A 27,755-nucleotide genomic window follows, 5' to 3' on the forward strand; every position below is an offset into this window, starting at 1 on the left:
GTCAATTGAGAGTATATAAAAAGAATCATTGTTTCACTTATTAATGGCTTACGTACAAAGTGGAATCTAGTTTCATTCACATCAAATAGATAAGGAAATCCAAGGACCATGCTAATAACTTGGATGGGTACTAGGGGTGGGCATGGTGGGATGCAGTTAAATGAGGAACTCTACTTTGACCCCATCCAAAAAAGGATGGAATTGGAAAAGAGGACGGGAATGGGATTCCCTAAAGTCAACTTGAATGCCTTATATGCAAACTTGACTTGAACTCGATCTGAATGTCTTATATATTATTTTTAAATTTTAAACAATATATATTTATAAATAAAAATATATTTCACTTAATTTCTTCAGTATTGTGCATTATTCTTTATTTTCATCTTGTACTTAATTATGCACTTGTTGGTTAAGCTCAAAATAATCTTTTTGCCTCACCTATCATGTTGTTGAACAAGTTAGATGTCATTATACTGAACCTGATAAGTATGCTCATGGCTTTGAGCTTATATGCTTTACTTGTGTTTACATGTGCAAATAATTTTGCTTTTTTCATTGTGCTTCTCCATCACATAAATTTAGACTTTTTGATCTTTGGAAAGCCTTAGCTTAGAAAGATTTAAGTGTTTTTAAGTATATAGGGCATTTCTATAATTTTTCCTACATCTAATTAATAAAGAAGACGAGGGTCGAACACAACCTCCGACGCGAGCCTTTTATGAACTATCTTTCTCTCATGTCTCTCTCCCTTCTTCTCCCAGTTGGCCCAGGTGGTTTCTCAAGAGGGATGGGGGTGAATTAACTATTTCAAAATTAAAGTTATATAAGGCATGTAAATAAAGTATCATGCAAATTCATAATTTCAAAGAAAAATAAATATTCACACACCATAACACAAGGAAAATTTTTTTTATCAATGTTCCCCTAATGGTATTCACCGCCCAAGAACCCTTACTTGAAAAATTGCACTATTTCAATGCTCTAATAGATGAAATTTACACAAAGAGATTCTGGCTCTCTTTAAGTCATGTGTAGATCAGTACACATTTTTAAAATCAAAATCTCCCCAAGAGATTGATGCTAGATTCAAGCTTTACCAGGCCCTTTCTATCTAGATTGAATAGGTTCTAGATGAACCTTTCACAAATTAAAATCAAAAGAAAGGGACACTTATATCCTTTACTTGGAGAGTTCCTTCCCATTGAGAGATCTAAGCTTCCACTTCTTTTGCAGCACAATATGAAGTGAGGGAGTTCGTCTAAAATATAATGTAAAGAAAAGAATGGAAAGAGTAAGGGATTTTGCAAGATTGAGAGTAAATGATCAAAGTATTTTCCAATAAATGCTTATTAACTTCTCTATGTATGGGTTTGGTGGGGTATTTATAACTTTTCCAAGCCAAATTAGCCATTTTTACCCATCTTCTAAAATCAATACATTGATTTATCGATCATTGTAAAGCGATTGATCAATCAATGGATCATAATGGCTATTTTTCTATTAGAATGTGATTTATTGATCGATGGACTGATCAATCAATATATTACTATTAGTCCTCAAAAGTTAAGTTGATCAATCATTATCAGGGGATGATTGTCAATCAGAATTCCCTCTAACTGTGCAATGCAAGTATGATCGATCGATGAATTTCCTATGATCGATCATGTTTTATGTCCTTAACTGGAAATATTTTGTTTGATTGATCAATCATTCCATGTAAATTTTCTTGTCTGGGCAATATTGATGGATCAATCCAAATGGAAAGATCGATCATGCTTTATAACATGATATGGTCATGCTCTAGATGATGGATCAATCGACTATGATTGATTGATCATGCTTTATAATTTTGGCATGCATACATTTGGATGATCGATCATTTCAGTGACGGTTCAACTAAGTTGACTCTAAAAGCATGAGAATAATTTTGTCTAAGTCCTCTAATATGTTCCAAGGGATGCTTATGATGTTCCTAAACATGTTTACATACAATATATAACTTAAAGTTCCATATTCATTATTGTACTCAAAGAAAGGAGTTTAAGAATTCTCTCTTACATTTATGACTGAGTTTTGACATATGACTTTTATATTTGAACTCTAGTCTTCTTGTTGTCTTCTTCCTTGTGGGTGTTTTTTCAAGAGACGTCCTTCAATGATGGTTGAGGTTTTAGGTAGGCTTCATCGTTTTGAAGCTTTAGACATTGAGATGCATTTACTCTTGAAGGTAAAGTATTTGAAATACTTGTTTTGTAAATTATCAGCTCTATTAAGTTTAGTTATCATCAAAAGCAACAAGGGAGTCAACCTATGGTTACCAATCTCCCTCTTTTTTATGATGGCAAAACCTAAATTTGAAAAAAAAAATTAAAATTATGCACATTCCCCAATTTAGGATCCCATGACAAGGTCCTCGACCAAGGTGATGAAAGAGGAGAGGATGAAAAGGAGGAGAAGAATGGAGAAGAGAGAAAGAAGAAAGAACTTGGCTAGAGAGATGGAGAGAGAGAGTTTGGGAGAGGAGACAAATCTAAAGACAAAATTGAGAGAGGAGAGGGGAGACTTAATGATCCACCCCATGCCTTGAACCTCTATTTATAGTTGTGGAAGAAAGTTTAAAATGACTACAATGGCCTTAGAGCTACAAGCTTTGAAAAGGAAAAGAGACAAGTAAACATACATCTTCTTAGATAATTATACCCTTGTGCCATTCTTATGAGAAAAATTTAAATGACCTCCTTTGCCACCTCCATATGTGGGGAAGGTAATTACTTTGATGTCACTTCGAGATGTCTTCCAACATCAACTATGTACTCTAGCAATAGAGGTGAAGCTTACGGGAATAGGGGTCAAGGCAGAAATAATAAAAGTGGTCGTGGTAGAGGAGGCAAGTTTGGTCAAAAATCTTGTCAACCTAATGATGGTAAAGGTTTTATTCATTGTGGAAGAACAAATCACCCAGTGGAAACATGTTGGAAAATTCATGGCGTACCCGACCGGGTTACAACACATCAAGTCTCCACCACTAGTGGTGATAAAGAGTGGCCAAAGCTTAGCAAAGCAAAGACAAGAAGACTATCTCCAAGGAGCATTTTGACTTCCTTATGAAAATAAAGACCATAATGGTATCTCCCAAGGCCTCTTAATCTACTGCAATCACTGCTATGGTATCGGCTACATCACCTTCCCCATCCTGGATTACTGATTCTAGAGCCTCCGAACACCTATCAAGAAATGGTCAAATTTTGAGTTTCCTCTCCTTGTTTGACTGGCAAGTTTGTCTCTATGGTCCATGGGTCCCAAAACAAGGTACATGGGATGGGATCCAATTTTGCCACACTGACACTTTCATTAGAAGATGTCTTATTTGTTCCATGGTTTCCATTAAATCTCTTATATGTTAGTCAATTTACCAAAAAGTTTAACTGCTCCATTACCTTCTCCTCTACATCCTGTGTTTTTTAGGATCTACAAACAAAATTGATGATTGGTGGGGGCCATAACAAGAGAGGCTCTACTATCTCGATCGACCAGTTGTTACTGCCACATCTAGCTCATAGTAGAAGGCAATTCAATGGCACAATAGACTCGGCCATCCAAGTGACTTAAAATATTGTTTCGTTGTTCCATTCTATTTCCAGTTTGAATTGTGAAGTTTGTAATATGAGTAAACACCAGGGTACTTATTCCCCTCACGGTGAACCTAAAGGCGTTGCTCTTTCATTAGTCCACACTGACGTGTGGGGACCATTAAATATTTCAAATATTTCTTAGTCTAAGTATTTCATTATTTTTGTTGATGATTTCTCAAGAGTTACATGGTTATTTTTTCTTAAGAACATATTAGAGGTCTTACCTATATTTAAATCCTTTTATGCTATGATATCTACTCAATTTCATACCATAAAAGTCCTTCGCTCAAATAATGCCAAGAAGTACATGTCGGGTATTTTGGTTCCTTTTGTGATAATAAAAGAATTATTCACAAATATCATGTGTCTGTACACCCCAGCAGAATGGTGTGGCCGAAAGAAAGATTCACCATCTACTTGAGGTTGCACAAGCCCTTCTATACCATATGCATGTGCCTCACTTCTGTTTGGCACATGTTGTCCTTTTGGCCTATTTTCTTATCAACAGATTACCATCTTCAATTCTTAATGATGCCACTCCTTAAACATATATTTTTCCTAGTGATAACACTTTTTCTCTTCTAGTGCGTGTCTTTGGTTGTACTAATTTTGTTTGTATCATGTCTCCTCACACTACTAAATTGGATCTGAGAGCACTTAAATGTATCTTTCTAGGGTACTCTCGTACTCAAAAATGATATTTATGTTAAAAGCCTTCTCTTTGACAAATATTGGTGTCTAGAGATGTGATATTCCTTGAAGACCAACCATTTTATTCCCCTATAGGTGCCCCCTAGGTTTTCTCCGGCTATTAACTTTTCGGGGCCTATTGTACCAATTGACGACCTGGTCGCAATGATGCCTCTCTTTAACCCCCCAAGGTCATGGTCGACACCTCACCTATGCCATATGTAAATCTTCTTGAGGTATACTCTTCCCCTCGTATGTTTGGTCATTCTTTTGATACTTGTCCGGTTGCTCTCAGCAAATAGCCCCGGTCTTGCACATGACCGTCTACTTCTCACCCCACATCGCCCTTTGTATGTACTCACCACTTCTCACCATCTTGTTGTCAGTACGTTGCTTTTATTTCCTCTACTTCTATTCCTCAGTCTTATTAGGAGGCCCTCAAGCATCCACGAAGGAAAGCGGTTATGGATGAATAGCAGCTTTTTATGAAAATCAGACGTGGTAACTAGTTTCGCTTCCCTCTAATAAACAACTAGTGTGCTGTAAGTGGGTTCTTAAGCACCATCCAAATGGTTATGTGACCCACCTTAAAGCCTGACTATTGGCCAAAACTACACTCAGTGCTACGGAGTTGACTATGAGAAGACGTTCTCACTTGTCACGAAGCTTAACTAGGTACGACTTTTACTCTCACTTGTTGTGAACTCTCGGTCGTCTATTTTTCAGTTTGATGTAAAAAATGTCTTCCTCAATGGTGATATTAAGGAAGATATGTATATGAAGCAACCACCTAGTTGTGTGGTTGAGGGGGTGCTGATAGATGCCATATTCTGACATGAGAACTAGGTTAATTATAATAGAATAACCTTTATAATTGTGTTATAGGTGGTTACTTATCGGTTTTCAAATGAAATGAGCATTTATTGAATTTGGCATTAATCACTGTCGATATTGCATATTTCTCTCTCCTGAATTATATTTCATTATTTTTTAGTCTTATTTCTTCCTGAAATGCTTTTTATAGATTCAATTATGGAATTTCAGGAGAATTTGGGTGGAGAAGAAGATATTTACCAAAATGCCCTTAGTGAAATGGAGGTAATTTCTAGGGCAAATCGTTTTAAAATAAGAAAAATCATATTTAAAGGAAAGGGAAGCGTCGAACGAGGGGGGGAAGGCAGCGTGAAGAGAAACAGAAACGGAGACCAAAACAGAGGTTTTTTGACCGGAAACAGGGGAGGACCCGAGAGGAGTTCCCCACCGTCGTTCGCCGGGCCAATATCTTCCGCCGCGCCACCGTCGTCCACCGCCGTCCACTGCCGTCCAGCAACTGAGAACAAACCCGAGGAGAGCTCGAGAGAGTCTCCGTCGAGGTGAGTTCGACAGTCGTCGCTCGCCAGACCGAGAAGTGATCCGAGAGGGCTTCTCCGGTGCAAATTCCGCTTTCCGACCATCCTCCGGCGTCGGTTACGTATTTTCGACCATTCCCGGAGCTATTCCGACTCCAACCGAGACTCGAGAGAGCCGGTTAGAGAACGTCAGCTCTGTTTCGTTCTTCGCCGGACGTTCCCTCCATCCGTCGACTTCCAACCTTCGTCGCCGGCGTCGTCTCTACCTCTGGCCACTCACTCTCGCCAACCTGAAGCTATTGATTTCTGGAAATTGCAGCACCCGTGAGAACGAGTTGCTGCCCGAGCGAGAGGAGGAAGAAGGGGAGTAATTCGTCATTATTGAATTTAATTTTTCATATAGTTTGAACTTAGGTTTTGAATGTTAATTGAATCTGATTTGATAATTAAGGTTTATTTAAGATTTGTTTTCTTGATATTTGATTAAATTAGCTAATTAGGGTAAGATTATAATTGAGGTTGGATTTTGGTATTTTAATCCGATTTCTGTCTTTAACTCTAGGCGACCGAGAGGGGCTAGGCGCCCGAGAGGGGCTAGACGCAAGGATTGAGAATCCGGATTCGTGGTTACGTGGCGCTCGAGAGAGGCACGAATCACGATAAAATCCAAAGTTGATAATTTTAGCATCATCACAATAGGAAATTGATTCTCTGCATTCTATTGTAATCCGATTTCTGTCATTAACTCTAGGCGCCCGAGAGGGGCTAGACGCAAGGATTGAGAATCCGGATTCGTGGTTACGTGGAGCTCGAGAGATGCACGAATCACGGTAAAATCCAGAGTTGACGTTTCCTGTTGTGCAAGTAGTTAATTAAATTATTGCTTGATAATTTAGGAAGTAGTTAATTAAATTATTGCTTGATAATTTAGGATATAATTAGTGTTTAGTTCAGATTAATTCATCATATTTGGTTAGGCTAGTTGACTGAAGTATACACAAAATTCAATCCTCCCTGTGGATATGACCCTCGCTTATTGCTAGATTACATGAACGATTCGTACGCTTGCGAGGTATAAAAGTCGATGTAACTAAAATTTTGCATCAAGTTTTTGGTGCCGTTGCCGGGGAGGCACGTATTAAGCGTATTTCTTTGTTCTCCATAGTCTTAGGTTAGATTTTTTTATTTTTTTATTTTTTTATTTTTATTTTATTTTTATTTTATTTTTATTTTTTTCTAGTTAGTTCATATTTTTAGTAGCGAGTTTGTTAGCTTAATTTGATAGTTCATTTTGTTTCTTTTTGTGTTTTTATACACGGGCGCCGCTCCCTAGGTGGACCATTAGCTCCCTTTGTTGAAGAGGTAGAACATATTTGTAGGAGAACACCCGAAGTCAAGTTAGGAGCTACCATGGCCAATCAGGGCGAACCATTACAGTTACCTGCAGCAGGTGACCGTAGAGCCCTGAGGGATTATTCTATCCCATCCCACTTCACATCACCTTCTTGCATTATATTGCCACCCACTACTGCCACCAGTTATGAGTTGAAACCGGGTGTGATCCAACTCCTCCCTACATTCTATGGGTTGGAGAAGGAGGACCCATATTACCACATCAAGGAATTCTTAGATATTTGTGCAACTTTTAAATTCCAGAATTTCTCAGATGACTCTATCCGGTTACGACTTTTTCCATTTTCACTTAAGGATAAGGCCAAGTCTTGGCTTAATTCCTTAGAGGTGGGCAGCATTACTTCATGGGACACATTAGTCACAAAATTTTTGTCCAAGTACTTTCCCATTCAAAGAACTATAGCCTCAGGAGAGAAATCTCCAACTTTATGCAGCAGGAGGGTGAACACTTTTATGAGGCTTGGGAGAAATGGAAGGATTTGATCCGTAGGTGTCCGCATCATGGGTTTGAGAAATGGCATTTAGTGCAATACTTTTATCAAGGTCTTACACCTCAGGTTAGATCCATGGTAGATGCAACGAGTGGTGGGAGTTTGATGGGTAAGAGTGCTAGTGAGGCGTGGGACTTCTTTGAAACGTTGAGTGATTAATCTCAGCAATGGGGTTCATCATTTAATGTTGATAGGAGATCCCACGAAGCCAAAAGAGGGGGTCTTTACGAGGTTAGTGAAACACCCATGCTCATGGCCAAGATTGAAGGGTTGACTAGAAAAATTGATGCCCTTATGGTGTCCAAGAGTTCACCTTCTCCTAACCCATCTACTGTCTGTGCCATATGTTCTGGTTCATCTCATCCCGCACAAATGTGTCCATCTAGTTCATCCTACCCAGAGCTCATTGAGGACTTGAATGCAGTCCAGAATTTTCATAGACCGAATAGGAATGATCCTTTTTCAGAAACATATAATCCGGGTTGGGCTAGGCACCCAAATTTCTCATGGTCCAAGGGCCCACAGGTTGGGGGTCCTCCAGGGTTTACTCAACCCCAAGCTCCGCGCCCACACTTCACTCAACAACCATTGATTCCACAAAAACCTTCACTTGAGGATACACTTCAATTATTCATGCAGAATACACAGTCCTCCATTGCTAAACTTGAAATGCAAGTGAGTCAGTTGGCCAGCCACATGAGTGAACAAGTACAAAATAGACTCCCGAGTCAAACCATTCCTAACCCCAAAAACACACATGAGAGTGAGTTGAGTTCCAAACCCCACCATGAGCAAGCCAAAGCCACAACCACCCTTAGGAGTGGTCGTGAGTTGAACAATAGGGTAGGGACCACTAAGTCTAAGGAGTCAAAGGATGACAATGGAGACACATCATTGAGTGAAGAACCTCCAAGTTCTCCACCAACAGCCAAGCAGATCCCTAACCAAGTCCCATTAGCTCCTTATCCGCAGAGGTTATCGGGCCCACCTAGGAAAGGAGATAGCATGCATGAAACGTTGGAACTGTTTAGTAAGGTTCACATTAACATTCCACTTCTTGATGCTATTAGGCAAGTGCCTTCCTATGCACGATTTTTGAAAGACCTTTGTACACAGAGAGAAAACAACATGTTAACAAAAAGATCTTTCTTACTGAGAATGTAAGCTCAATTCTGAAGCATAACACTCCTCCTAAAGTTAAAGATCCTGGATGTCCCACAATTTCATGTGTCATTGGTGAACATACCATCTAGAGAGCTCTTCTTGACTTAGGGGCAAGTGTGAATTTGCTTCCTTTCTTTGTGTACCAGCAATTAGGTTTGGGTGAATTGAAGCCTACTTCCATCACACTTCAACTAGCTGACTGTTCTGTCAAGATACCATGAGGAATAGTTGAAGATGTTTTGATAAAAGTGGACAAATTTTTGTTCCCGGATTTCATTGTTCTTGATACAGAACCAGTAGTCGATGTGACCAACCAAATTCCTGTCATCCTAGGACGTCCCTTCTTAGCCACATCTAATGCTATTATTCATTGTAAAAGTGGTGAGTTGGAGTTGTCTTTTGGAAATTTTAAGGTCTCATTGAATGTATTTAATGTCGGGCACCACCCACTTGAGTCTGATGATCTGAGTCCTGCATTTAATATAGAAACTGTTATGCTTGATAACGAATCCACTCTTGAATCTTTTGAGTCTTGCATAACATCTTTAGACATGGAATATTTTGATGAGGAAACATATTTCCGAGAGGTTAATTCTTTACTCAATTCTATACCTCTGTTGGAGGAAGCTTATGAGGTTATCACAACTGAACATCCACAGGATCTTCCTCTTGACTTGGACAAACCTCTTGAAACTTCCAAGCTAGACCTTAAGCCACTTCCTCCCACATTGAAGTATGTGTTCTTGGGACCCATGAACTCATTACCAGTCATTATTGCCTCTTATTTGAGTACTGAGCAGGAGGAACAATTGACTGAAGTTTTACAAGCACACAGAGAGGCATTGGGGTGGACTCTTGATGCCTTAAAAGGGATTAGCCCCTCCATATGCATGCATCGTATTCATTTGGAGGAGGGGACTAAAGCCTCACGTGAGATGCAACATAGGTTAAATCCCCATATGCTGGAGGTTGTGAGAGAAGAAGTCATCAGGTTGCTTGTGACAAGAATCATTTACCCTATTTCCGATAGCACCTGGGTGAGTCCAATTCAAGTTGTCCCTAAGAAAGGGGGGATAACGATAATGAAAAATGAGAGTGGTGAATTGATTCCCACAAGAACTACCACCAAGTGGCGTGTCTGCATTGACTATAGAAAACTTAATTCCGCCACTAGGAAGGATCACTTCCTACTACCTTTCATTAATCAGGTACTAGAGCGATTGGCCGGCCACAATTTTTATTGCTTCTTAGATGGATACTCCGGCTACAATCAAATTCCCATTGCTCCAGAAGACCAGGAAAAGACCACATTCACGTGTCCATTTGGCACCTATGCTTACAGACGCATGCCTTTTGGTTTATGCAATGCGCCAGCCACTTTCCAACGGTGCATGATGAGTATCTTTTCTGACATGATTGGTGAATTTTTAAAGGTCTTTATGGATGACTTTTCTGTGTTTGGCTCTAGTTTTGATACATGTCTGCACAATCTTTCACTCGTATTGTCCCGTTGCATTAAGTCCAATTTAGTCTTGAATTGGGAAAAATGTCACTTCATGGTGAAAGAAGGAATTGTTTTAGGACATGTAGTGTCTGAGCGGGGTGTAGAAGTGGACAAAGCCAAGGTTGACCTAATTGCCAATCTGCCACCACCTACTTCTGTGAAGGGGGTGTGTTCTTTCCTTGGCCATGCTGGGTTCTATAGGCGTTTCATTAAAGACTTTAGCAAAATTTCTCGTCCTTTGACGAATTTACTTGCTCAAGATGTTGCTTTCGCCTTTGATGATGCCTGTATTCATGCTTTTGAAACACTGAAGAAATGTTTGTCCACTGCACCCATTGTCCAACCCCCTATTTGGTCTTTGCCTTTTGAGTTGATGTGTGATGCCTCTGACTATGCATTGGGGGCTGTTTTGGGGCAAAAGACGGATAAAATGCCCTGTGTCATTCAATATGCTAGCCGAACTCTTCGTGATGCTCAATTGAATTACACTACCACTGAGAAGGAGTTGCTAGCTGTTGTGTTTGCCTTGAACAAATTCAGATCATATCTGTTAGGGTCAAAGGTTATAGTGTTCACTGATCATTCTGCTTTGAAGTACTTATTATCCATCATGGACACTAAACCTCGTTTGATTAGATGGATCTTGCAATTGCAAGAATTTGACCTTGAGATTCGAGATAAGAAGGGTTGTGAGAATGTTGTTGCTGATCATCTATCTAGGATCTGTGTAGTACCTCAGGAAGGATTCCTTCCTTTAAATGATTCCTTCCCTGATGAACAACTTCTCCAAGTATCCCAGTTGCCTTGGTTTGCTGACATAGTCAACTATCTTGTAACTCATAAGATTCCTGATTATTGGAGTAAACAAGATAGGTTGAAATTCTTTTCCCAAGTCAAACATTTTTTTTGGGATGACCCTTATTTGTTCAAGGTGTGTTCTGACCAAGTCATTAGGCGTTGTGTACATGAGCAAGACTTTGCCAACATTCTTGAATTTTGTCATTCCCACGCATGTGGTGGACATTTTGGTGCTAGAAAGACAGCGGCTAAAGTCTTGCAATGTGGTTTCTATTGGCCTTCATTATTTAGAGATGCCCATGAGTTTTGCCAGGTGTGTGATAAATGCCAACGAACTGGTTGTTTGTCTAGGAAGAACATGATGCCTCTTAACCCCATTCTTATTGTTGAATTGTTTGATGTATGGGGTATTGACTTCATGGGTCCTTTTCCTGTCTCGTTCGGCTATCAATACATCCTTGTTGTTGTTGAATATGTCTCCAAATGGATTGAAGCTATATCATGTAAGACAAACGATCACAAAGTGGTGGTAAAGTTTTTAAAAGAAAATATCTTTAATCGATTTGGTACCCCGAGAGCGATCATCAGTGATGGGGGATCTCATTTTTGTAACAGAGCATTTGAGACCTTATTGAAGAAATATTCCATCACTCATCGGGTGTCCACTCCATACCACCGCAAACTTGTGGTCAAGTGGAAATCTCTAATAGGGAGATCAAACGGATTTTGGAGAAGTCAGTTCGCTTTGATAGGAAAGATTGGTCCACTCGATTGGACGATGCTTTATGGGCCTATCGAACCGCTTATAAGACTCCTATTGGGATGTCTCCATTTCGCCTAGTGTTTGGCAAAGCATGTCATCTACCTGTTGAGCTTGAGCATAGAGCTTATTGGGCCATTAAGGCTTTAAATTTTGATTTAACTCAAGCGGGTGAGGAGAGAAAGCTGCAATTGAATGAGTTGGAGGAGATACGTCATGATGCTTATGAGAATGCCAAACTGTATAAGGAGCGAACAAAGCTTTTACATGATAAATCTATTTTTCGCAAGTCTTTTACTGTTGGGCAGAATGTTTTACTTTATAACTCACAATTGCATTTGTTTCCAGGGAAGCTAAGATCCAGGTGGTCCGGTCCATTTGAAGTTACACAGGTGTTTCCTCATTGGCGCTATTGAGATCCGCAATCACGAAGATGGGTCGAGCTTCAAAGTTAACGGTCAGAGGCTCAAACCGTATCTTGAGAATATCCCCACACCGGAGGAAGTGATGGTGATTTTCTTGGAGGAACCTGTCATTTCATCTTGAATGCGTCAGAGTCTTGCTTACGACTATAAACTTAGCACATTGTGGGCAATCCCCACGTTTCTATCCCTTTGTACATTACAGTTTTTTTTTTTTTTTTTTTTTGGTTTATTCATACTCTCTTGCCGACTGAGAGCATAAATGGTTCCAGTAGTCGATGACCAGACTTTTGGTCCCTAGTTTGAGAGGTCTGTACTCAAACAACCGTTCTGGGATTGACCAGTTCGATCTTGAAGTATTGAATGAAAACCTTATGGTGAGTAACTTAAGGACTTATGTTCAGCGCGTGATTCCTGCTGCCTTCAGTGGCCAGTCACACGGAGATTTCTTCAAAGTGTGATGTGGGATAGCGGTTTCATCTACGGATGATTACCTACGGGTACGGTTGATACGAGTAAACCTTCTTCGAGGGAGACTATGTATCATTCCTGGGGGTCTTTATTATTCTTTTTTTTTTGTAGTCGTTATAGTGTTTTAACTTTTCCCCATTGAGGACAATGTCAGGTTTAGGTTTGGGGGGGGGAACGACTCTTTTATGTCTTAGCAATAATTTTTGTTCGATTTTTGTTCGTGGTTTTCAAATTACTCCTCTTAGTATGTGGTTAACATTAGTAGAGTTAAAATAAGTTGCTCAAATGTTTTTCAAAAATTTTCGTAAATTTGTGTAGAATATGCCTATTAGAAATCTGATATCATTTGTTGTGATTCATGAGAATTTAGTGGGATAAATTACTATTGCATTAGACTTGGAACTTAGTTGCAAAAGAGAACATGTAAATCTAGTGTTGATCTATGTTAGTCTGAATAGTCCTGTATGCCTGTTTGAACTCAATCTTTTTTTATACCTCAGTGAAATTCCTTGTTGTAATGTATGAATGCGAAGGGAAATGCTCTTGCTTGCAAAAGACAGATAACTTCAGAAACAGCCTGGGCAAACCCAGGGACATGCACCAGAACAGTCGGTTACTTAAAAATAAGTGCATGTGCAGTGAAGACGAATACAAAATGGTGGTAATACCAAAAATATTCAGTGAAACAAAAATTACGCTGGTAATAGCAAAAGTGCGCTGGTAATAGCGTAAAATGGTTTTAAATCTGGAAGCAATGAGTTTCTTAACTTTGAAGATGAATTGTAATTTGAAAGAAGTTGCAAGTCAAGATTGAAATTGGTATATTTCTTCTGTAAGATTGTCAGAGAACAAGCTTACTCTACTATTTTCTCTTAATTGTGATGTGACCAAGATTTTATTGTTATTTGTTGCCTCTTTGTTCTGTCGAAGTAATAGCTTATGGGTCACATTGGTTCAAGTGGAGTAACAATGAGTGTATTTGGATTGATAATAGGCTATATTTTACACAAGTTTTAATATTTCGCAAGATCTCATATGAATTTCAGATATTTTACGATACTAAGTGTTAGTCATATGCTAATGAGGAGTAAATTTTCTTCAGTTTTTCTTTTTATATTATTGATTTAGATGAATTTTGTGGGTAAATTCCATGCAAACCCTCACGAGACATAACTCGTCCACTACTGCAGAGTAGGGGTTTAACGGCTTGTTGCATGCGCTAAATGCAATCGTGCTCCCTACGAAAGTGGCATTTTGTTTTCCTAGGCTTAATTTTGGTTCGATTGTTGTTTTGCTAGGGACTAGCAAAGATTTAGGTTTGGGGGTGTGATAGATGTCATATTCTGACATGAGAACTAGGTTAATTATAATAGAATAACCTTTATAATTGTGTTATATGTGGTTACTTATCGGTTTTCAAATGAAATGAGCATTTATTGAATTTGGCATTAATCACTGTCGATATTGCATATTTCTCTCTCCTGAATTATTTTTCATTATTTTTTAGTCTTATTTCTTCCTGAAATGCTTTTTATAGATTCAATTATGGAATTTCAGGAGAATTTGGGTGGAGAAGAAGATATTTACCAAAATGCCCTTAGTGAAATGGAGGTAATTTCTAGGGCAAATCGTTTTAAAATAAGAAAAATCATATTTAAAGGAAAGGGAAGCGTCGAACGAGGGGGCGAAGGCAGCGTGAAGAGAAACAGAAATGGAGACCAAAACAGAGGTTTTTTGACCGGAAACAGGGGAGGACCCGAGAGGAGTTCCCCACCGTCGTTCGTTGGGCCAATATCTTCCGCCACGCCACCGTCGTCCACCGCTGTCCACTGCTGTCCAGCAACCGAGAACAAACCCGAGGAGAGCTCGAGAGAGTCTCCGTCAAGGTGAGTTCGACAGTCGTCGCTCGCCAGACCGAGAAGTGATCCGAGAGGGCTTCTCCGGTGCAAATTCCGCTTTCCGACCATCCTCCGGCGTCGGTTACGTATTTCCGACCATTCCCGGAGCTATTCCGACTCCAACCGAGAATCGAGAGAGCCGGTTAGAGAACGTCAGCTCTGTTTTGTTCTTTGCAGGACGTTCCCTCCATCCGTCGGCTTCCAACCTTCGTCGCCGGCGTCGTCTCTACCTCCGGCCACTCACTCTTGCCAACCTGAAGCCATTGATTTCTGGAAATTGCAGCACCCGTGAGAACGAGTTGCTGCCCGAGCGAGAGGAGGAAGAAGGGGAGTAATTCGTCATTATTGAATTTAATTTTTCATATAGTTTGAACTTAGGTTTTGAATGTTAATTGAATCTGATTTGATAATTAAGGTTTATTTAAGATTTGTTTTCTTGATATTTGATTAAATTAGCTAATTAGGGTAAGATTATAATTGAGGTTGGATTTTAGTATTTTAATCCGATTTCTGTCTTTAACTCTAGACGCCCGAGAGGGGCTAGACGCAAGGATTGAGAATCCGGATTCGTGGTTACGTGGCGCTCGAGAAAGGCACGAATCACGGTAAAATCCAAAGTTGATAATTTTAGCATCATCACAATAGGAAATTGATTCTTTGTATTCTATTGTAATCCGATTTCTGTCATTAACTCTAGGCGCCCGAGAGGGGCTAGACGCAAGGATTGAGAATCCAGATTCGTGGTTACGTGGTGCTTGAGAGAGGCATGAATCACGGTAAAATCCAGAGTTGACGTTTCCTGTTGTGCAAGTAGTTAATTAAATTATTGCTTGATAATTTAGGAAGTAGTTAATTAAATTATTGCTTGATAATTTAGGATATAATTAGTGTTTAGTTCAAATTAATTCATCATATTTGGTTAGGCTAGTTGACTGAAGAATACACAAAATTCAATCCTCCCTGTGGATATGACCCTCGCTTACTGCTAGGTTACATGAACGATTCGTACGCTTGCGAGGTATAAAAGTCGATGTAACTAAAATTTTGCATCAGGTGCCGCTTACAAAAATATTTATATTGCCTGAAGCAATTTCTGCAAGCTTAGTTTTACAAATTCAATCAAGTTATGCTCTGTTTTGGGTTCACACGATGCTCCGTAGATCACTCAGTCTTTGTCAGGCATACTAACGTCGGTGTGGTTCTACTTGCAGTATATGTTGATAATATTATCTTGATAGCAATGATACAAACAACATTAAGCAAGTGAAGCACAAGATTTGTACTGAATTCAAGGCGAAAGACTTGGGACTTTTAAAATACTTTCTTGACATTGAAGTTCTTTATTATTTATAGATCTCCTCCTCCTCACTTCATTATTTATAGATAAGTGGGTTGAAGCCCTAAGGCATGTGAAGATAAAAAAGAATCAAACCCTATGCCACTCCTTTACTTAATTAAATAAAATGCAGCTAATACCCTTTTAACAATCCACTTAATCAAGAAGATGGAGAGTCTGTTATGATCTCTTTCTCTCGTCTCTCTCTGTTTTTCTCCTTTTCTCATCCCTAAATTTTAGAATCTTTCAATTACATAACACTTCATGAATATTGTTATGTCGACATGTTGATTTCATTTTGTTGGAGGGCACAGATTACAGGAGCCAAATCTTCATCCGTAGAAGATTGCTCAATTAAAAGCAGATCTATCACAGCATCTCAGTTTTTATTCATCTTGTTAAATCAAATACGGAAATAGAGGAAAAGAGGAGTCATATCCAAGTCATGTGGGTCAGAATCTATTTTTGCTCCCTTTAAAAGTTGAGGATGATTCACAAAGAGGTTAGTACCAAAGTTACAAACCCATATTAGGGCAAACTGGCTCATTAACATATATAAGGATTACGTGTTTGACTTGGTGGAAAGAAAGTTCTCATTTTGATGATAAGACATGGTTAAGTTAGGAGATTTTATATGTCATCTGCTATATGTTCCTAAGTAGATCCTAAAGTTTGATACACACCGTCATGTTGCCATTGGCATCAGCTTGGTTTAACTGAATCATCTTAAACACTTTGCCAAAACATTTGACATACACATGCTCTTTCCATTAGGAAACTTCAGCAGTCACTAGAACCACTTTGGACTAGAATATAGTGACAGTCTCTGTTCTTAATGTCAATGACAATTTTTTTCCAAAATGCTTCTGATTTCAAGAAAAACAAACAAAAACCAGAATAAAGGAAAAACAAAAAGGCCAAGTTGGAGATTGTAGATTAGAGACAGATTGGAGACTTCTCCCCTGGATGAGAATATAGCAGTTTCTTTTATACTAGAAAATATAGGAAATTGACAGAAGAAGAATTGGCTATGGCTAATCTTAGCACTAATATAATACTACAATTGAGATTTTATGACAAGAACAAGGAACAGCTTGTGGCTCCAACTACTCAGCACTTCATCGATCGGTCCTTGCTTGTGGCTCCACCTCCTTGAACTTGATGGATCGGTCCTCACTTCCTGCTCCACCTACTCACACTTGATTGATCGGTATATGTGACGCACAAACAGCAAGGAAGCTCGGAACCCAACTGTTCCAAGCATGAGGAAGAATCCATAGCAGATGCAAGCCATGTACCCAAAGAAGAAAGAAGTTTGCATGAAACCTGACATATCTGATCTTGCACAGTAGTAATACAAGCAGTATCCAAAGATAAATACACCTGTGGAGCCCCCGCACAGAACAGACCTGCATAAACACCATAAAATTCAGCTTTTTTATTTGCTCTTCTAATTGGTAATTAAGTTAACCTGTCATCATTCAAATAAAAGGCCTGATCAGATACTTTGATAAATTTCTGACAGTCAAACAATATTTTCTTCTACATGGTTTTCAAAATGTTAAAAACATTAATAATTCAAATGTCACTATGTCCAGATCCTGCATACACCAATAAGAAAATCATATCTCAGGTAATTTCTTTAATAGAAACCTTATTTTGAACTTTGGCAACTTTAAAAAAAAAACAGCTAACTTATAATTTAAAATGAAAAAGGCTAGTTCTTTAAGTAACCTAACCAATTAGTCCTATTAGGTTCACAAGACTAGAATAGCATCACACAATTAACAAACAAAAAAAAAGCTACTACATACACCAAGGCTTACAAGAATAGAATGAGCTAAAAAACAACAATAAACAAAAACCATCTGCATTCAAATGTAAAATCAAGCACATGCCAACAGTGGATTACCTCCACCACCACTCATGGTCCTCAACAGCAAGCTGAAAGTAAGTCAAAGCTACTGTGATAAAGGCTGTGACGATAATGAGAATGATGAAGACAATGAACAGAATGCTGTAAATGGTATAGATTTTGTGACCCCAAACACTTGCAAATATGTAGTAGAGCTCAATATAGATAGCACTGAAGGGTAGAAACCCAGCCATTGCCATTTGAGGAATTGTCCCTCTGTACCATGGCAATGGAGGAATCTCTCTAGGATACTTGGTTGTGCGGCATGGAGCTTGAAAGTCAGCCTTGCTGTTCTTACCAGCAATTGCACTCAATACAAGCAAAGGAGAAGTTACAAGGGTCCAAATGAGAAGGATGACCAAGATAGTACCAAAAGGTAAAGCAGCTGTTGCACTATATGCAATTGCAACAGTGTTCAGGAAGCAAAATGTCAGGAAGAGAGGTCCACAGAACAGGCAACCTGTCAACAACAAGTTCCTAACCTGCAAAACACAATGGCAGGGCTGTCAACTATGATAAAGTTTCATATTATTGAAGGCAGAAGTAAAAAAAAAAAATCTTATCAGCAATGTCAAGTCATAAATAAGAACTAAGCTAAACCCCTGTATAAATACGCCAATAAAAACCACACCAAAACATCTGAGAATGAATATAGTAAAATGATTAACAATAAATCATTAAAAAATAATAATATAAAATTTATCATATCTGAACTTCCTGTTCTGTCATAATACACGGTTGCATAATTCAATAAGAAAGAAAGGGGTAAAGACATAGACTAGGGCATTATTTTAACTAAGTAACAAAGTAAACTCATACCCAGTTAGTCCCTTCGAGTTGCAAGTACATAGAAGTTGCAGTATAGCCCGCAATTCCAGAGGTAAGAGCATATATAACAACAAGAGCAGTGAACAAAGCACCCCTATTGTATGGATAGAACACTCCAACAAGTGCAAGAAGGAAGATGAATATAGCCCTATTCACAATATCGTTCAATTATAAGCAATTTATACAAAAAGTGGAATTAACAGAGAAACGTTCATAAGAACTACAATAAAAAGCTAAGATAATAAAATTCTTACAGAGCCAACAGTTGAGTTCCAGATCCAAGAACAGCGCAAAACAAGGATTTGTGTTTTGGGAAGCGGAAAACATCTCCATGAATATATTTCCACCCAGTCTCTTCTTGGTCATCTAGTGACTCCTCATCATGTGAATACCTAGAGAATTCCAATAAAAAAAGAAAAAAAGAAAAAAAGGCGGCATGGCCTATTACTGGGATTCTTGATTGTTCCATTTCCTTATGTACATATATAATTAAAAAGGTCTTCTTGAACTAAATGGGAAAAAAACATTGATTAGACAATTGAAACACTTTGCTTTAGTAAAATGAAAACATATGGCGAGTAGTGATTGCTTACTTAATGAAATCATTCTTGAGCACACGCATGAGAATTGTAGCAAGAAATCCAGTCAAAAGAAGAACTGTCACACATGAATTTATAATTGAGAACCAGTGAATTTCCAAGTGCTGTGGCATAGAAGAAGACTTTGAGTACTTCTCCATCCTCTTCTCAAATGGGATATCAGTCTCTTTCCACTTCACTGAGTAAGAGAGCTCCACTGTAACTTCTTTATCTTCAGTAATGTCAGCTGCTAAATTTGGATCAGTTTGTACATTTATCTCAATAACCCGATCATTGTTGTAGAGAATATCAAAATGGATATGCTTAAAGAGCAAGTATTTGTACTCGTTTGAATCCAATTTGTTTTCCTTGTCAACTTTTCCAATAAACCCCCAAAAGGGTAAGTCATCATAGTACATTTGAAAGTAGTAGTCCTTCGAGACTGCATCACGCAGCTTTGCAACCTCTTCTCTTGACAGTGTTTTCTTACAAAGGGTTTCAGATTGCCGGTCCATACGGAAGTTCAGTTGGTATAGTGCACTAACTAAACGATCTCCATTAAGAACTTCCCCAAGATCCTCTCTTTTCTCCTTAACATGCTCTGCAAAAATTCATAAATGCAGATTAAAATGTAAGCATGCAACTTGATAAGAAGGGTAGAGGTAGATTTATCCTGAGTTCATCAACAGCAGATAATGTAAGCAGAATAGCAAACCTGGTGTGCAGAAGGGCAGATCATAGTAGCGATAAGTCTCACTGCAGATACATGGAGGACAATTTGTTAAGATGACAAATAAAAATAATAAATCATCATACGAACAAAAGAATAACTTTAAAATCAAGGTGTACCCTGAAGTTGGAACTTTTAATACGTTTTAGGTAGTGGAAAACAAGGAATGTTAGAAACAGCTATCCAAAACAAATACAGGAGGAAATTCATATGGAAAACTAATCTAAAAACCCAGCTCTCAGATGTGGTTACACGGCCACCAACTAAACTCATCCTTTCGGGGATATACAGAATCAAGGGAAGAGGCAAACCGACTAAGAAATCAACTACAAAAAATTTCGCTTGTTGAATCTCCAGTTTTACCACCTAAACTGCTAAGCACTCCACTCGATACGAACTTTGCAGCTCTCGAGTGCCTTCGTAAGCTTATATAACACCAATACTACACAGCAAGATCGACAGGGGATCCCAAACCATGCAAGATACCCTCAATCAGGCACTTTTCAACCAAACAACATGAATACATACTATCCATTCAACAGCAACATAATTAACACAAGTAAATCAGATAAGAGTGGATCCGCATCAAAGAAGCTCTTAACGATTTTTTCTTTCCTCAGGAGTCCGTAACTTACCTGGGATTGTGAAAAGGACCAACTTTGTTGGCATACAGAGGAACGTGATCTCCCTCCTTATACTTGTGATCTGACCCATCAGCTGAAACTCTCAGACCGAAAAGCAAGAACAAAGCCAACACAAACGTCGGCAGCATTTCTATGTTTCTCCAACTCAGTTCTTGAAACAGCCTTCCAGTCAGATAGACCAAAAATTGCAGAAAGTAGGACGTCCTGTCCACTCAGAGCTAGGATGTCCTCAAATAATGACCACGACCCAGATAAGACACGACCCTAGGTGCGGATGTTGGAAAGCTGCTCTACAAGCCAAGAATTTGGCTCCTGTCCACTCCGAGCTAGGATGTCCTCAAATCATGACCACGACCCAGATAAGGATACGACCCTAACTGCGGATGTAGGAAAGTTGCTCTACAAGCCAAGAAATAAAAATCCCAGATCGACCAAGTTGAAATCTTCCAAGAAAAAGTAAATCTAAACAGTCCGCGAGGACCCAAAGAGGAGAAAGGCCAAAGAGAGGGGTTTTAATAGAGAAAATCGAGATGGGAAGGGAAGAGTGAAGAAGGTCAGCAGATCTGAGAGGTCACCTCCAGGAATTCGGAACCATGTAAAAGGTAAATGAGAGGGGGTGGATCTCGGTCGCTGCTTCCTGTTTTCTCGTGGGGATTTCGGGATGAGAAAGAGAAAGAGCCTGCCCGGTTTACTCATCTCATAATTGGCTTTTACTGGAAATCATCGATAAAGATTGAGGAAGCTTCACTCCTATTGCGCTCTCCCTTCAGTGTATTTATTTTAAACCACTTGAGCAAAGATTAATTGCATAGAGATTTACTTAAATTATTTTCATTAAATATGTGATCTTGTTATCAAATGCGGCCCATTAATCGACTCAAAAACATAATTAGATATCGGATTAGATAACCAGTATTCATATTACGTGATATCATAATTAACTATAATAATTAAAAAAAACCATTACTTCTCCCACCTTCAGCCTACCAACGCCCGGACCCTTCCCGTTATAAATTTTACAGTGAGGGAAGGGGTAGATCCCTTCGTTGTCATGTTTGAAAATCACAGAAAATAAAAGAAAAGAAAAAAAGGAAGCAGAAATTCTTTTTCCAACATTTGGTAACAAAAAAATTATAAGAGAAAAGAAAAAAATATGAGAAAAACTTAATTTCTCTTTTAGGGTCTGTTTGGAACCCGTAGAAAAGAAAAAAAAAAGGGAGAAGAAACCATTTTCTATTGATCGGTAGCAGAGAATCATTGAGAGAAAAGAAAAAATCATTTTCTCTCCTAGTTAATAAATTTTCTCTCACAAAATAATGGAATTTAGGGAGAAAAGAAAAGAAATAGAAACTTGAAAGAAAATTTTAAAATATTACTAGTTTTCTTTTATTTTTTATTTTTTTACGTGTATCCAAACAAGAGAAACTATATTTCTCTTTCATTTTCTCTCTCATTTTTCATGGGCATTTAAACAAGATAAAATAAACCTATTTTCGTTTATTTTCTTTTTTCTTTCTCTTCTTTTTTTTCTCTTCCTTTTATTTTCTCTCCACTTTCTATGTTCCAAACACAGCCATATGTAATGAACTTTCTCTAAAAAAACACAGACTTTGGAGAAAAAGAAAATAAAGAGAAATAAAAGAGAAAATTTTAATCATAATATTATTAAAATAATACTTTTTTTTCTATTTCCCTCATGCATCCAAACAAAAGAAATTATATTTCTTTTCCATTTTCTCTCTCACTTTTCATAGGCATCCAAATAAGGAAAAGGAAACCTTTTTCCGTTTCTTTTCGTTTTTTTTTTTTCTCTTTCTCTTCTCTTTCTTTTCTCTCCACTTACTTTGTTCCAAACACAGCCTAAAGAAATTACTAATAGCTCTATTTTTAAGACGAAAAATCTAATATTATGATTGCCTATGACAATCTATGACATTGATTCATTTAAATTTCCATCTAGTGAATCCTCCTTTCTTGGACTCATCTTCCATGTGCAATATAAGAAAGATTTGCATCCAAGTTTCACATCTACTATATCTTCTTCATCTTTTCATTTACGTCACATTGCCATTTAAGCTGTTATTTGTATTAAAAATGAATTAAAATACTTCAATTTTACAAAATTTAAAAGGTGAGAGTTTAAACATTCTCTTTCTCAGCAATTGCAAGACTTACAAATGTGAATTGTGTAAGGAAACATGTACTAATTCTACAAAAGCAAATTGCTTCTTGCTGGAAGATGGGCTCGAGCCCACATGAACAAGGAAGGCCCACACACCCAAGATCATGGTAAATAAGAAGATTTTTCATAAAGAATGCACAAGGATGTAATTAATAAAGGAGGAGCATGTCTTCTACGTCTTTTCTTGGGTAAAACTTGTAGCCCTAAGGGCATTATAGACATTGTAATATCCTCTCAAAAACTATAAATAGAAACCCTTGGCTTGGGGTAGAGCATTCAAGATCTCTCCCCTTCTCTTAATCCGTCCAAGCTCTCTTGATAGCTTAAAGACTCTCTCTCCCTTTCTCTCGTCTCTTCTTCTTTTCTTCTCCTCTCCTTCTCTTACTTTGCTCGAGTTTCTAATCATGGGATCCTAAATTCAACATGGTCTCAAAGCAGGGAAAGATTTGAGAAGGAAAATGAGAAGAAGATAGAGAAGAAAGGGAGAAAGAAGAAGAAAAAGAAAAAGAAAAAGAAAAAAAAGAGAATTTTCTCGTTTTTCCTTAAGTCTTCTTTCCTAATTCATGTATTTCATTGCATGTTTCACTCTCTTGCCTTATTTTTCATATTGCAAAATTTATACCATTAGAAAGATCTTTGAATCTAGTTTACAACTCAAAAATAATCGTTCAAATCAAATTTTTCTAAAGAAACAAAATTGACATATGAAGCAACAAAGGTCAAGCAACAGAAAAGTTTCATGCAACAGCAGAAAACTTCAAATTTTGACCCATTTTATGCCATCAAGAATGAGACTTTATATGAAGAATTATATATCAAAAGAAATATTTGTAAGTCAATTTTTTTACCTATTCAAAAAAATTTCAATCTGATTTTTTTATTTGGAGATATCGATCTTGGAAGAGTCTATGGTCATGCTAGCCAAATGAGAAAGAGTACTCAATTTGGCAAGATTTCAGCATCCAAAATCTATCAGATTATTTATCTCAAAATAAGGATATTTTATGAAGAGAAGTTATACTTACATGAAAGGTATTTAATTCTGGCTTCATAAGGATAAAATTTCATGTCAATCTAATTTATATTTACGGAGATATTTGCATTGAAAGAATCAAAGGTCATAATGGTATCCTATTGTGTGCAAAGATCCGAATTTAAGCCAAATTTTGTGCTTCATTTTTTGAGTTATTGTTATCGATAAAAAATACCAGGAAAGTATTTCCTGATCTACCCTTAAAATTTTTATGTTATTTAACTAACAATATGTGGAAAGAATATTTAAGATCATCTTATTTTCATAAACTTTCCTTAACTTATTTGTCAAAGAAAATAAATGTTCCTATTCTGAATTATGAACCTTTTTGGCCAGCCACAAATGTTGTGAGATTTTGTTGGTGATTGGGAAAGATTACAAGAATATAATTTGATATCCTTGAGTATTAAAGCAAAGAAAGATTGAATTTTTGGTAAGTGGTGCCATAATACAGGGGAAAATTTCCTTATTTATATTTGGAAGTGGCTAATTTTATGAAAGATCTTCTCAAGATCATGATTTGGTAGATAATTTGATTATCATCCTTTTGATTAAGAAATATATGATTTTTGGCCAGCCAAAAGCTTCCTTAATTAAACGCATGATTAGTTGACTAAAGTCAATAATTGATTTCAAGTTGAAATTGGAAGATTGGGCTTGAATTCTTCCTTGAGCCAAGTTGGTTCAAGTTGTCACTTGGGCTCTTTGATTTGGTTTGGTTCTTCTTAAACAAAATATGCCAATTGATATTTGATTTATTGTAAAATTATTACTACTAGCCTCATTTATTAGTGGATGAAAAATTGAGATGGAAAATTGACCTACGCCCATCATCAATTGGAGCTAGCTCAATTTACCAAGGAAGGACATCTCAGGCTAAGTTTAGTGATAAGGTGATTCACAAATATTTTTGGTGAGCTTGTACTTAATCTATTCTCTCTTGAGTTGATCATTAGCCCTTGTTAGTTCTAAGAGGATCAATAGCTCTCGGCTTGAAGTTTACCAAGGTTTGGAAATTACTTTCTTACTTCACTCTTTACAAGCGGTTGTAGCTTATTATTTGGTGCATATTCTACTTATTCAAAGATGGACTCATTACGGATTATTTCATGTGTCCTAATTAAAGATTTTTATTATTGGTACATGTTATTTGGGCATTGGCCCATATCCATTGTTGATATTATGCCTCTTTAACAGAGACATTATTATTAAAGAAGGACTCCTCTGTTGTTGACTATTGTCAACATTGGTTATTCTGATGAAGAAAAAAAGACGGTAGCCCCCGCATCTCATCTTCTTTGATACCCATTATCCCCCTTATTTGGCAGTTTTTCTCCTACCATTTGAGAGTCGGTGCCCAATGTTGGGACACCGTGATGGAAGAGTTTATTACTACACTTTTGAGCAATGCCTATAGACTCACTACCTACAGATGATAAGAGTGACATCCTCTAAAAACTGTAAATAGAGGTCATAAAGTACATTCAAGACTACTTTTACACATTCCAACCTACTCTGAGCTTAGCTCTATCGTTACTCAATAGTATCTTATCATCTTTTATTTCTTTCAAAATTTACATATATCGTTACTCTTTTGACAACAACAATGCACAAATATTACAACAACTACTTCTCTGTCCTCAGCTCCAGATATCTTTACACTTCGTTACGTTAATCCTCTTCTTAAAGTTGTTGCAATGACAATCTTCTCTAAAGTAGAATCTACAAAACTTCATAGATGCATACGATGATACAGAAGAACCAACAGAGTTAGTGAATTCTATGTTCTATCATTTCTCTTATTTATTTTGTCCCCCATCTCTTGTAGGATCACTTTAAATATAATTTTGAAACCATATATGAAATTCATAGACCGAAATCGTACCTCTTGACATGGCGTCAACTTCCAGCGAACAAAGCTTCTCGGTTATTGTCTCCGGCAAACAAAATGTCTCGCCTATCGTAGAGGCTCTTCTATGGCAACTTTCAGGCATACCTCTGCTAGACCAGACCCCCTTTCATAGCTTCCTCTCCATCAAAAGAGACCATCAAACCGACGGTAAACCGTAAGGTTTTAACCGACGACCACCATCAATGGAAAACCATCCGACGGATGGTTCACTTAAGTGACGGATCGTGAACCGTCTAGGTGACGGTTCGTGAACCGTCTTACATTCTCCCACTTGACCCATATGCCTACTTAATATGTATAATTGATACATCTTCTTGAATGTTTTCCATAGATATAATATTCTTATACTCAAACAAAAAAGATTAAATTACATGAATCATGGCGGTAAGTCCTTTAGAGTGAGTATTACCTTCCACGTATTACAATGCAACTATTTCCTTTGAATGAGAACGATATGTGGCACATCTCTTTATGAATGAACTTGCATAATGCTCATTTGGGATCATCTTATATTGTCATTCTCTAAACTTTATGTATACAACCAAATAAGAGTAGACACAAATGACACAAATTGCGATACAAACATAAAGGGAATCTCAATTATAAAAATTACTTAATAGAACTGAGTCCCATATGTTCAACGTGTCCCTTATAAACAACGGGTGGTAGACCTTTTTTCAACGGATCAATGATCATTAATTCGGTGTTGATGTGTTCCACAACCACCTTGTTTGCTTTGACATGTTCTCAAATATCTAAAAACTTTAGGTCAATATGCTTACTACGACTTCCGCTCTTATTGTTCTTGGCCAAAAACACTGCTACGGAATTGTTGCAATAAATCCTTAATGATTTAGAAATTATGTCAACAATTTTAAGCCCTGAAATAAAACTCCTCAACCATATAGCCTGTGATGACGCTTCAAAACATACTACAAACTCTGCTTCTGTGGTAGAATTGCAATCAAAGATTATTTTGTACTTATCCAAAAAATGGCCCCTCCAACTAATAAGAAGACGTATCCCGATGTCGACTTTCTCTAATCAAGGCAGCTAGCAAAATCAGAGTCTGAATATCCAATCAATTCCAGATAATCAGATTGTCTATATGTAAGCTTGTAGTCTTTAGTCCCCTGAAGGTATCGCATGACTTTCTTTGCAGCTTTCCAATGGTCCAAACCTAGATTACTTTGATATATGCCCAACATTCCCACTGCATATGCTATGTCAGGTCTTGTGCAAACCTGAGCATACATTAAACTCCCAACTACTGAAGCATATGGAATATTTTTTATTTTTTCCCTCTCTAAATTATTTTGTGGACGTTGTTCCAAACTTAATTTGTCACCTTTGACAATAGGTGGAACACCAGATGAGCAATTATTCATACGATATCTCTCTAGAATTTTGTTGATATAGGCTTCTTGAGGCAATCCTAATGTCCCTTAGGATCCGCCTCTATCAATCTTTATGCCTCTGACATAAGCAGCTTCGCCCATATCCTTCATATCAAATTTCATGGAGAGAAATCGTTTGACCTCATGAAGTAATCCCAAATCACTTGAAGCAAGTAGAATATCATCTACATATAGGACTAAGAAAATTATTTTGCTCCCACTGATTATTGGTATATACATTGATCCATGATATTTTCCGTAAAACCAAATGAAGAAATAACATCAAAAAATTTTAAATACCACTGACGGGAGACTTGTTTTAGTCCATATATAGATTTCTTAAGTCTACAAACCAAGTGATCATTCCCCTCTGAAATGAAACCTTCAGGTTGTTTCATATAAACCTCTTCTTCTAGGTCTCCATTGAGGAAAGTTGTTTCCACATCCATTTGATGTAACTCCATATAAAAACGAGCAACTAATGCCATGATTATCCGAAATGAATCCTTCTTTGAAACAGGAGAGAAGGTTTCGTGATAATCAATTCCTTCTTGTTGAGTAAATCATTTGGTTACAAGTCTTGCTTTATATCTTTCAATATTGCCTAA

General features: G+C 37.6%; 1 protein-coding gene and 1 non-coding gene across 2 annotated transcripts; both read right to left on the reverse strand.

The window, feature by feature from the left end:
* Positions 1-7,485: 7,485 nt before the first annotated feature.
* Positions 7,486-7,592, reverse strand: LOC137949144 (small nucleolar RNA R71). The gene has a single exon (XR_011111716.1). It is a non-coding gene; the product is annotated as a small nucleolar RNA R71 (small nucleolar RNA).
* A 9,234-nt stretch (positions 7,593-16,826) lies between these two features.
* LOC137948074 (transmembrane 9 superfamily member 2-like) lies at positions 16,827-21,302 on the reverse strand. Its single transcript, XM_068794006.1, has 7 exons — positions 20,615-21,302; positions 19,965-20,005; positions 19,265-19,850; positions 18,926-19,063; positions 18,663-18,819; positions 17,841-18,325; positions 16,827-17,337 (listed from the first exon to the last, which is right to left on the reverse strand). The coding sequence occupies exons 1-7, from the start codon at positions 20,749-20,751 to the stop codon at positions 17,118-17,120; spliced, it is 1,764 nt and encodes a 587-aa protein (XP_068650107.1). The 5' UTR covers positions 20,752-21,302; the 3' UTR covers positions 16,827-17,117.
* Between the last annotated feature and the right edge of the window lie 6,453 nt (positions 21,303-27,755).

Source organism: Aristolochia californica, unplaced genomic scaffold, assembly GCF_029961685.1.
Source record: "Aristolochia californica isolate CCGP_79_NKW_82.1479 unplaced genomic scaffold, dmAriCali1.0.hap1 SCAF_13, whole genome shotgun sequence".
Lineage (NCBI taxonomy): Eukaryota > Viridiplantae > Streptophyta > Magnoliopsida > Piperales > Aristolochiaceae > Aristolochia > Aristolochia californica.

Excerpts from the sequence above, each read along its gene's own strand:
- LOC137948074 (XM_068794006.1), bottom strand. The coding sequence starts at position 20,751 with ATGCTGCCGACGTTTGTGTTGGCTTTGTTCTTGCTTTTCGGTCTGAGA. Across the intron at positions 20,006-20,614 it reads GGTCCTTTTCACAATCCCAG|TGAGACTTATCGCTACTATG; the intron begins GTAAGTTACGGA and ends ATGTATCTGCAG. Across the intron at positions 19,851-19,964 it reads TCTGCCCTTCTGCACACCAG|AGCATGTTAAGGAGAAAAGA; the intron begins GTTTGCTATTCT and ends GAATTTTTGCAG.